Genomic DNA, 12,002 nt, shown 5'->3' with positions numbered 1-12,002 from the left:
TTGTTTTACAGGAGAAGTGAAAGATCCTGACCCTCCTAGGGATGCGAGGAGGGAGCTGGGCACTGCTTTCTGGGAGCCTGTTTGGTGCTTTCCCATGCATTCCCTATCTGATTTTTTTGTGTTCTTCTCTCCCAGGTCTGTGACAATGGAAGAAGAGGTCCATCATCGAGAAGCCTGAACGGTGATACCAGGACAGCTCTTTGAGACACTGGCAGTACGAGCCTGAGATACAGGAGACAGCAAACATGCTGAAGCCAAGTGGACTTAAAATCCCTGGCAGGGCTGGGAAGCATTCCAGCCCAGTGGGACGGGCATCAGGGACCGCTGCAGCTGCCGTCACCACTGGTTCAAAAGAAGGTAAGGACTTGGTTTGGCAGGGGCATGATCTGACGCAGGTGATTACCTGGCTTAAAGGCAAAGGCCTCGTGGTGCCAGTGTGCAGTAGGACGTGAAATTCCCCATCTGTACATAGATTGATCGTGAGCATGGATCAAAACAAGTGTAATGGGGTGAGTAAATGGCCTCCCTCTCCCAACTAATGCACAAACCAGGCAGGTTGTGGTGTGGGTGGGAGGCAGATGGATACTCTGGTGTTTAGGGCTGACAGGGAGGGGTGCTGCCTCATGTCTTGCTTGTTTGCGTGTGAGTACCTGTACAGACACTGACATTTGAGGAGCTGGTAATAATTAGGCAGATGGGAACCTCACCCATGGCCTTCTTAAACACTGTCCTATAGCCATTGCTTCTGGCCTGTGATAATGCAAGAGTAAGAACAAGGTGCTTAAGGTGATTTGTCCTGTGCTGATTACCCAAATTAGTGCCTTTGAACAGAATAATTTGAAGCACTGGGATTTGAATAACGACTTACCTAGACATACATACACACGCTTTACTGTCCGTTGATCTCTATTCAGTGTATATGTAAGCTATGTAGACTGCCATTATGCAGTATAATTAACACTTCAAAACCGTTTCAGATGTGTTTTGCTTAGGACTCATTTTTCTGGCTTCTTTGCCTGCTGGGTTGTTTTTTTATTAGATACAATTTAGCAAATATTCAAGGTGCAAGTTTTGTATGTAATGTTTTTCGTTTCACTTTGTTAAAAAAGGCTTTCCTCTTGGTTCTGGGGAGAAGCATCAGGATGATGTATATCCTGTCAATCACTTGCACCTTCAGTATATTACACTTTCATTTGAGAATGTCGCTGGTTGCTTCTTGAAATCTGTCAGCCTCTTGTCCCGTAATAGTTTAGGCCGCTGCCCACATGCCTGGTTACTTTGCTATACGTTTCAGTCCCAAAAATATATAACATTTCACAGAAGCAGGAAAATCTTGTACCTGTCAGACAACATTTTTAGTATAGGGGATAATATTGGACAAAACTTGCTTTAGCATGCTATGCTGTGACAAAGTAGTCTGTGATGATGATACTGCAAAAATGAGGGTCACCAGACAGTGCTCTCTTGTCAGAGTAATGCAGAAGTGTTAGCTATTTAAACAAAACAAACAAAAACCCCCAACTCTGTGAAGTTTCGGTTGTGCTGGGGCATGTGTCCTTGTCCCACGAACACCTTCCATTGCGAGGGTGGTTCAGGCACAACCTCGGCGCGGGACTTCCATGCCAAGACGCTGCGTGCTGCTGAGCGACCCTGGCTCTGCTCCGTTATTACACATCAGGGGCTCTGCTTTGCTCATGGATTTCTTCAGCTGAGCTTTCTCTTCTTTCAGTGACTGATAGTGTACATATCATCTCTCCCACTCTGTAAATTCTTTCCTTGAACAGTATTGTAAAAGCCATGGTTTTAACTTGGTTTTTTTGCACATGTGCAAGGTCTTGTTTGAGGGGCCGGTCACTGCATGAGCTCATGGGCTGAGTTCCAGACCCGTCGGTGTAATACAGCGTTGTAGGGAGTGGAGCGGCACTGCTCTTCCTTGGCTGAGGACTTGGCCCTAGATGTAGAGATAAACGTTGGAATTGCATTTTTCTGTGTTTGAGTGGGTTTTAATATTAGAAAGACTAATTTCTTCATTTAGTATCCGAATCAAAGATACCAAAGTCTCCTTATATCTGTTTGATAGAGGGAAGAGCAAATTGACAAAGGAAATTCTTAGGATAATGTTTATAGGTTTGGCTGTTTATTTTGAAGTTGTTCCCCAGACCCGTTTCTGTATTTCCCCCTTGTTTCTCCTAGCATCCAGCTGTGATTGAGAAAGGAATTTGAAGGACTCCAGTGAATTGACTGTTTAGCTACCAGTTGTGAATCTCTCCAGGTGCTTCATGCGGAATTTATAATTGCAGTGTGGCGTGGAATTATTTTCAGTTGATTTTTATCACTTAAAAAAACCCAAATAAGGGAAAAGACCCGAGGCCTTTCTTCCCCTTGGAGGCTTTGCACAGAGGCATCTTGGCAAACACAGTCGGTGTGTGTGTTGTGGTATGAAAGAGTTAGTCGCACGGATGGTCAGCACCGGGGTCCGATGCAGCCTTTCAGCTGAATGCAGCGCTTGTTTGCTGGAGCTTCTTTGTGCCTTGTTCAGCTATAGCCATCTGTCACTGTGATAGATGTGCAGCAAAGCCGGCCGAGCGCAGGCAGAATCTGCACCAAACTGAGTTTGACCTTTGCCTGGGAAGTTCTGAAATGAGTTTTATTCCTGGAAAAATGTGTGTATGGAGAAGGGGAGAAGCCTTGGGATGGTGGGTTGGTGCTGTGATCTGTGCTGCTGCTCCTCTGCCTCTTGGGTTTGTGCAGGGGGCTTCCAGGAGTCGTGGAGGTGCTGGAGCAGTCGCAGCACTGAGCCATTCCTACCTGGGAGGTGAGAACAGAGCACAACGGGGCCATTTACCCAGCGTGTGCTGCGTGGATAGCTGCGATAGGGCTTGTAGCATCATCTTTGCTGTCATCCCTAGCATCATCTTCTTGCTCTGCGTCCTGCACAAGAGCTACTGCTGTGTCTATGTGCGGCCTGTACCTGCTCTTCCTCCTGCAAATCTCTCCAAAGGCCTGGCCAGCCCCTCGCTGCCTCCTGCTCTTCTCCTTTCCAATGATAATCTGTAGCGGTGAGCAAAGCGCGCATCCCAAAATCCTGTTGGCTTGACGATGTGCCCCTCTCTGAGAGCAGCAGCGTCTGTGCTGGCCGTGGGCCCAGCCGCAGCACAGACAATTGTGAGATTTGGCCTTTGGCAGGGAAAAACTCCAAGGGAAAAATAGTCTTTTTTCTGTCAAAGTGGTTTAATTCTATTTCAGAGCCAAGTGTCCACATCACTAAAATCCTGACCACAGCAGGCAGTGACGTAAACTTTGAGGATGCCTGCAGCCAAAGGATCTGATGGTAGATGGCCATGGAGGCTGGAGTTCATTACCTTTCCTGGGATTAATCAGGTCTTGGCCGCAGGAGGGTGATGGAGCTTTGCCCCATCCTCACTCTTCTGTCTTGCTAACCTGCATCACTCAACCTCTGGCCTCTAAGTGCATCGCTGCTGTTAATTCACGGCAGTACTGATAACCCAGCTTTATCAAGAGGAGGTAACTGTATGCCAGCCCGAGGGCTGTTAGGGCTGGTAGTGTGCAGTCAGCACTGAGTGCTTTCCTCAGTGTCACGGCTTTGGAGCCTTTCTAACATACAGAGGGACAATGGCAGAGATGGAGAGGCTGAAAACAATTTTCTTTTGTGTGTTTAATGTGAATACTGCAAAGGGCTTTTTCTGCTTTTCTTCCCTCTTGTGTCACTGTCCAGGAGAGTGCCTTCATGTTGATATATGGGGTGTCTGCTGGGATGGAAAGATCCTCTAAAGATACCAAGCTTTACATCATGTCTTAAAAAGTTGCGTGAAGGAGGCTGTATGCGAGGCGTTTAAGAGAAGCCCTGTAGAAACCACGAGCTCTGCTCTTTGCTGTCTTTCAACGTTTGCATGAGCTCTGTGAGCTGTGTCTGTGCACTGAGGGTGATTCCTGGGAGGCTGGCAGCGTTTGCCTGGCTCTAGGGGGGTCTGAGTGTACTGGATTTTTCTGAACTCCTGTGTTGCCTCCACACTTACCTGCCCCTTGCCAGAAATGCCAAAAGAGACTTCTCCAGTTTCTTAGGCATTTGGTGAACGACCTGAGCCCTGCAGCTTGATGGAAGAAAACCAGTGTGGTTTGGATTACAAAATACAGACTTCAACGTTGATCTCTATGAATCTGCTGCCTTGGGGAAAGACAGAACTCTCAAAAGCTTGAAATATAGTTGCAAAGAAAACCATAAATCTAATAATGTGCAGGATTAAACTGTAACAATGTACAGTCTGTTGGCTCTGAGCTGTCTCTTGGCTCTGGTAGCCTGGGGCTGGCTCAGAAAGACCCCGCATCGAGGTTATATCTTCCAGACTGGGCGTCAAAAGAAGGTGCTCGTTCTCCAGCTGTACCTGAGAGTTGTCAGAGAGCCATTAGAGGCAAATGAATTTTGAAAAGCTTCACACTCTCTTCCTTCTGCCTTCCCATAGGCTGATCAGTCTTGTCTGCAAAAGTGCAAGTAGAGGTACTTTCCTTTATTCTTAGTCTGGAATACACAAAGATGCTTTGATTTCTTCTTTCTCTTTTCCCCAGCACTCTGTTCATATTCTTTTGTAGAAGGTCAAGTGTCTCTCATCCATCTCGTCTCTCTTCCTTTCCCAGGCAGTGGAGATGTACCCTGTTAAACACTTCCATGTACTCTTGACAACTTGCATCTTATGTAGCAGAACAGAGGATTGATGCAGGCGTAAGATGCTCTGTGTTCAAGTATATATAATTTCACAATTCATGGCTGTGGAAACCACAGAGACCAAATATGATGTAGTCGTAGCATGTGTGACAAGCTGGCTCAGTATATCAGAGTTATTTTTCCTGGAAACTTATTTGGAGTCCCTGTTTCTTACCAGCTCGAGGAGTGTCCTCTTTGAACTTTCCTAGAGTGGAGAGTTATTTTGTCTCCCACCGGAGCTGGCACTTTCAAAGACCGATGAGGTATAAGGGCTTTTTGTGCTGGTATTCTGGGTCAGGTGCATTGGCTTGTTGTGGGTGGGGGCTGCTTTTTTTGTGAAGGAGAGCTGAAATGGTCATTTCCACTGAGAGTCAGTGGATTCTTGGAAAACATTGGCCTCAATGAGTGGTGTCCACGCTGACTATCCCCCTCCCTTCTCTCCCATAAAGCTGGAACAACGGACAAAATAAGTTCTGCTGCTTTGTGGTAACTATTTTCCTTAAAACCAGACCAAAAATTCATCTCTATCTGTCTCAGGAGAGGATTTCCCACAAATGCGTTGGCTTATTTCCCACGCTTCAAGTAAAGAAAGTTACTGCTCTCAACCCCGTGTGCAAGAGAGGTTTCTGTGCAAAAGGTGTGGGCTCACTGGTAAAGGGCTCAATATAATGTTTGGATTTCTTGTTACTTACAAAGCTCATATGTCTTGGTTTCTTTCCCACCCTCCTCCTGGAAAAGCCAGCTTTTGCCTGGAGTTGCAAGATGGAGAGAGAATGGAAGCTGTGATGAATGGGTCCACACAGCCCTCCCAGCTGGTGGAACAGGTGAAAGCTGCTGGGAAGGGAAGCGTTCACATTTCAGAGCGGTTTTTGTCTGCTCGGAGCAGCATTAGTGTAACTTGGTTAGAGGAGGAAGTTGCCTTTCATGCTGCATTTTGCTGTCAGCTGGCTCTGCCGTTCATTTACAGTGCTTTCTGTGGTTCTTAAATCTCTCCTTCAATTAAAGAATTCTGGCAAAAGGGGGAGGGGAAAAAAGGAAAATAGTATTTGCAGATGGAGCTGGGCAACACTGGGACTTCAGCGCTGGAGGCAAAAAAGCCCAAACCCTGTTACATTTTCTGTGAGACTTAAACGCATCCAGTCTGAATCCAGCCTAGATCCTGAATTTTACAGATGGATCCTGTCTTTCTGAACAGGCAGGTGCAAGTATCTGTAACCTGAATATCATATTTAGGCATTGTTATGAGTATCAAAGCTGTTTTTCAGCGGGTGCCCAGTTTTATTGCCAAAAACTATACTTTGGTAGCTAAGCTATACAGCATTGCCAGGAGCCTGGGAATGCCCTCTCATTTTCATGTAAGTGTACATACATTATTTTTGATGAAAAATAAATACACAGAGCTATTAATATTTGCTGGCATAATGTCCGCCTTTACAAACACTGTATGATACTTTTGTTCGCTAAAAATAAAAGCGAAGCGGACTGGAGTGCTCACAGGGCCATTAAAGAGCGCTAGATGACTGGCTCCGTAGGGTAATTAAACTAAGTATGTTGTACTGAGGGTTTTGTAAGCCTGAGCTGTGCTAGTTTTTGGGGTAGTTAGTTGCGCTTGGTTTGTGGTTGCTGAGGCTGGGGGATAGTTACCGCTGGGCTGCGGGGATGAGCTTCGCCTTGTTCAGGCAGCAGCGGGGACGGGTTCGCTGGGTGCAGTTGCTGAGCTTGCATGAGGTGGGATGCGTGATCCAACCTCAGTGCGATCAGTCGCTCCTAGCATCGGAGAATGAGGAGAAGAGGCCAACAGAGGGTTGGGCAGACTGGACTCCATGGGTTGCATCCCAGCTCCCTCTTCGCAATTAAGGGAGGTTTCCTTTGAAAATTGTGCAGCATAATCTTTTTATCAGGGTTGAATCTGGTTTTGAGCTTCCTGGGGCAGGGAGGGAGTTAACTTTTTCTGATTTGGTTTCTAGAAATGCAGTTGTCTTCTGAGGGCTGCTTCTAGTTTCAGAGACTCAGCAATTCTATATAAGTCTCTGCATGCATCTAGGCCCCATCATTAATGAGCTATACCTGCATGAATTCTGCTGGAGGAATCGAAATCTCACCACCACCTTAGCTCCTCTGTAGGATTAGTGCCTTGCTCTTACCTTCGCCAGTGGGAAATCTTCATTCCTTTTTATTTATCTGCAACAGAGTTAACAGCAACACCTTGGTAAATTAACTTGGAAATCAGCGGTTCACCCCTCACGTTTCTCAGGATTTCGTTGGAGTAAATTGGCTGGATGCATAGCAATAAGAAGTAATTTCTGTTGCCTCTAGGATTATTTTGCAGTAAAACAGAGGGAGGGAAGGTGTCCTTGATGAGGAATTCATGCCTCAGTCATAAGAGAGAGCTTGGGCAGGTTATTCTCAGGTAATCATTAACGGTTTGCCAGTGTCTTAACACAGGCTTTTTTATAAAGCTGCAAGAAAGAGTGCTGAGGCTGTCTGGTTTTATATCAATCTATTAATTCTTATTCCCAAATAAATATGAAAGACACTAAACTACTGTTTTGTTTGAAACAAAAGAAATGGGATTGTAGTGTCCGGAGCAGCTGATTGACTGGCACAGACATAGGGAGCTAATTCTTGTCTATTCAAAGGCTTTGTGGCTCTTGATTAACATTAACTTGGGGTGTTGTGCACTGGCGAATTGAGAGAAAAGACCCCACATCGTGGGGCCAGAGGCTGCTATTATTTCTAGCAAACATTTGTTTTTGCTGTTTTGCTTCAGGCCTCATCGGTATTGTCAGCTCTCATCTGAGCGCTGTCCCCAATTAAATCCGTGCTGCAAGCGTGAATGGATATTCCTCGAGTCAGATTAGCGATCGTTGCTGGAAATGCGTCATCGGTGTCTGTGAAGTTTGATTAGGTCTTGCTTTATCTTAACGGGTCTGTGTACAGTTCCTAGGGGAACTGGGAGGACGAGGTGCCAGCAAGCATGTTTCAAGATCAAATGCCTCTGAATACTACGGTATCAGCAGATTATCTATCAATTAGCAGTAAGAGCTACAGTATCCATGTACGCACAGGCAGTCATCTGTTCAAGAAGTTATCAGATATCTGAAAGAAAACAAGCGTGTGTTTTCAAGGGCTGCACAGGAAAAACTGCAAATGCAAGTTGCTGGTTTAGGATTGATGCACAGCTCAAAGGGAGAAGCGAGGCTGGGAGGGGAGCTGTGGTGGCTGATGGTTGGTGTGGCTGAGGCGTAGGAACTGCGACAACCACGGGAGAAGCTTTGCTGGGTGATCGCTAGAGCTTGAGCGTGTTCGTTCGTCACCGCTGTGGGGTGACTGAAGTGCCCTGCGTGCAGGTCACGTCACTGTACAAATCCACTCGCTCATGGGCAGTGATGCTCTCGTGAGCCCCTGCATATTTGTTTCCGATCCCCACTGCCTATCCAGAAGCCAGATGTTTTCTGGCATGGTTGTGGACCAACCCTTTGACTGTTGCATAGGGCTTGTATTCAGCTCACACATCCCTTTCATGAGCCACTCTGTCTGCTGTCCTGCAGTCTGAAATACATTGTGTACTGGCGTTTCTACAGGGTTTTTGGGGGTGGTGGTTTCCCCACCCCTTCCGATTCCCGTCTTGAAGAGGGAAAGGACCTTCGGCAGCATTCCTCTCCCAAGGAGAAGTGGTTTGATGCATTCCAAGCAATATAAAGGGGCATTGACTCAATCTTGATTTAATCAGCTTTACAGGTGACATCTAGAGACAACTGAGAGTCTGATTTTAATTGTCTTAATCATTAGATGCTCTTAGAAGGATATGATATAGTTAATCCTTAATATTCAGTGCACTCGTAGAATGAGATGCGAGCGCACACTGAAGGCATATGGAGGTCAGACGCCCTCCTGCTCTCTCTGTCTGTAGCTCCTCGCAGAACAGCAGGGAAAGAAAATCTGCTTCCCACAGATGTTCAGCTTGCGGTGGTTTGAAGATAATGAACCAAATCCTATTCAGCCGTGCTGGTGTAAGTCTATAGTAACATCAATACGCTTGCAGTTGTACTTGGAGTACACTTGGAGTAAGGGTGCAGCTTCAGGGCAGAATCTGCTCCTGCGTGTTCTGCCTCAAACAATTGAACTAATCCTGCAAGAGTGGATTAATCATTAGAGGCCTGAGCCAGTATTCAATGAAATCAAAGGAAAGATTCCCTTTGGCATAGATGGATTTGGGATGAGAATCCACAGGATTACAGTGGCATCAGACTGTTGCTACACAGTGTTGGCTATTGGTCTGATTTAGCCATCGCACACTGACCCTGCATGTGAGCATCCTCCTTGCAAGCAGTTAAATAAGTGAATTGGGCTCCACAAAAGCCTTAAAATATTTAGAATACAGAGAGTTTGCTTTTTTTTATTTTGGGTCCAGTAGGATATTTACTTACTTTTTATAAAGATGCTAGAAAGTACTATCCCGTTATTTTTTTTACGCAATGATTTTCTATGCAGTAGTGAGGTCTGTAGGAAAACTCCCATGTATCACAATACTCACTGTAAAATAATAAGAGGTGTCAAAATTGGGCTGTTTCTGACTTAAGCAACTCTATTCAGAACACAGTTGATGGTGTCTCTACTAAAAAACGTGACTGTTTCGGTAACGCTGTTTTCCAGCGCAGTAAATGTGTGTCCTCTTGTGCTACGCCTGGGTAACGGGTGGCCCAGAGGACGCAGCAGAGCACGTTACTTGCATGGTCTTGTTTACAGAATTCTTTATGAGAAAGGAAATATTGTGCGTGGGGGTTTTAAATGATTGCAGAGGAAGGCAGTGATGAACTTTGCCATGAGTACCTCTTAAAAACCGAACCTACACCAAGAATTCAGAAATGGCTTTGTGTGATCTAGCGTGCTGCCAGTGCTCTAATTTGCAGGGCGGTGTTACACAGGAGTTAACTGCTGCTACAGGAGTATTCCCAAGCTGCTTTATGCATTCCTGCCAAGCACAAGCTGTAAGTCATTCTCACTTTCTGTAATTATAAGCCTGCTATGCACATACGAAACCTCTCTGGTTAGACATTCCGAGTGATTCACCACCACCTGTGAATCCTGGGGCTGTGCAGTCTCCACAAAAGCCTTAAAATATTTAGAATACAGAGATTTTGCTTTTTTTTATTTTGGGTCCAGTAGGACATTTACTTACTTTTTATAAAGATGCTAGAAAGTAATATCCCATTATTTTTTTTTTATGCAATTGTCTCCTATGCAGTAGTGAGGTCTGTAGGTATTATCTGTGTTTTACACACCAGACAACTTAGGGAACTAGGTCTTGCCCCATGTCATCCTGTGAGCCAGAGGTGAAAGTGGAACAGTTATCCTGGCCAGCAGGTTTTCACGGCCTTTTGCCCTCCCAGTCCTGGCACCAGGAGCAGCAGCTTCCCTCCCTTTTCATTGACTGAAGTGCTGCATCTGTAAACATTAGTGCGTTGGTCATTTGGCTGAGGGTACGCAGTCATTGAGGATATAGAGCAAGTGTCTCAGTCCCGCACTTAGGGTGTGCTTGTCTTATTTCACACTGAAACCTGTACAGTTGTTTAGGATTCACATCCCTGAAGGTGACAGGAGCCTTATGTATTGCTGTATCATTTATTTCACAGAATTGCTTATTGCAGAATATTATATTTTGAGGTGTTTGCTCAAAAACACCTGCCAGAAATTAGAAGGGCTTGATGCAGAGCTTGAACACAAAATTTCAGATAAGGATGGCATGATGCTGAGAAAATCCTGACCCCAAAAAAGGGCTTGAGACTTCATCCTCACTGCCTGACTGCTGCCCTGGCCAGGTGTGTTCAGAGGATAAAAGCATAAAACTGATCATCTGATGAAGTTCTGAAGAAGTGGCATAAGAGAGAGGGTCAGTTTGCATGTGAATGTCTCTAACCAGTAAGATGTACTGGGATTGGGAGCGTACTGTGTGCTCAGGGGCAGTCAGGGGGCCTGGTGGGACCATGTACTCAGATTTTGTACCGCTCAACTAGTCAGCTCCCACAGCTTTGCCCATGACCTCTCACTTCACATTACGCTTTTTTTTTTTTTCCCCCACTGCTTCTCACTTTACCCACCATCACCCCTGGAAGGGTATAATATGTCATTTCTGTTGATCACTGAGACTTATAGCTGTTGGGTTTGACATACCTGCTGTGGGTTTGTAAGTTCATATCATAGCTCAGAGGTTTTAGGGTCAGATCTGGATCACAATCGTGTTTTTTTTCTCAAAAAAAAAAAAAATTATGTCTGCTGCAAATAGGTGATTTGGATTTTCTGCAAACAGTCCCTGTTCATGTACAGCTCATTGCCTTTTGAATTGGATATTTAGCTGTTTAAGCCAGATATTTGGAATAAAGTAGATGACTTGTTAATCTGCTCTCAAATATCTTTTTTATTAGATTAGGCAAAACAAAAACGGCCCAATAAACTCTGCATTCTGCATAGCGTGGATCTGCGTACAATCAGTCCATTGTGTGGCCTTCGCAGGAGACGTATACTCTGCGCAATCTGCACGTGGATCTATGGCTGCAAAAATGAATGGCTGATGAAGTAATGAATCAAAAGCTGTGTTTCAGCACAGCACAGCCCTAGGGTTGTGCACAAGTTTGGCAATTAAGAGATGCTGGTCTTTACCTCTCCTGCAGTTCCCCTGGGATCCTGGGGATGCTGCAGATGGCCCCTAAAGTGTCCCTCTTTCAGGCAAGCTGGATGGATGATTCAGCGGGATGGTATAATTATATTGCTGTCATGTTTCTATTGAGGAGGGAGAAAAACCTACATACAAGATAGAAAGCATGGTGCTTGCCTTTCTGCTGGTACCATCCCAGTGGTTCAATTAACAGTGGCTTAACTCTCTGCTGTCATCCAGGATAGCTGGTTATGCTGAAAACAAGCCTCTTGGCATGCTTATAAGGAGCTAACTATGTATCCTCCTTCATTATTCCATGTCAGGTGTTACGTTTTTGTACTTTTCCCTCAAGACTAGCTTCAGACAGGTCATGAGAAAGTACCTTGTGCAGCTGCAGGCTGTGAGCGCTTGCAAAGAAAGAGCAATCACTGTGAGGATTAGCCCAACTCCTGCCAGAGGGAAGCAGAGCAAGGTAATATCAGAAATCCAGAGAAAAGCTTGTGCTCGTAGCTAGGAAACGTTTCTGAGGTTCAGAAGGTAGAAATGAGAAGTTGTTATCGGTTAAGAGAGAAAGAGTAGGGAAGATCTTACTGATGTGGTCTGCTGCTGCATGTCTAGCCCTTCACA

At 45.4% G+C, this 12,002-nt stretch overlaps 1 protein-coding gene across 1 annotated transcript in view; it reads left to right on the top strand.

Moving 5' to 3' along the window:
- Positions 1–268: 268 nt before the first annotated feature.
- CLIP2 (CAP-Gly domain containing linker protein 2) overlaps positions 269–12,002 on the top strand; it is a gene marked incomplete at its 5' end in the record, with an annotated part of 63,538 nt that continues 51,804 nt past the window's right edge. The window contains one exon of the mRNA XM_087752077.1: positions 269–357. Within this exon, the coding sequence (XP_087608203.1) occupies positions 269–357 (89 nt within the window). The remainder of the gene's footprint in view (positions 358–12,002) is intronic.

This window comes from Nipponia nippon, unplaced genomic scaffold, assembly GCF_047370975.1.
Source record: "Nipponia nippon isolate SJK-2023a ecotype South Korea unplaced genomic scaffold, ASM4737097v1 scaffold_15, whole genome shotgun sequence".
NCBI classification, from domain to species: domain Eukaryota; kingdom Metazoa; phylum Chordata; class Aves; order Pelecaniformes; family Threskiornithidae; genus Nipponia; species Nipponia nippon.
This window is presented reverse-complemented; position numbering and strand designations above follow the sequence as displayed.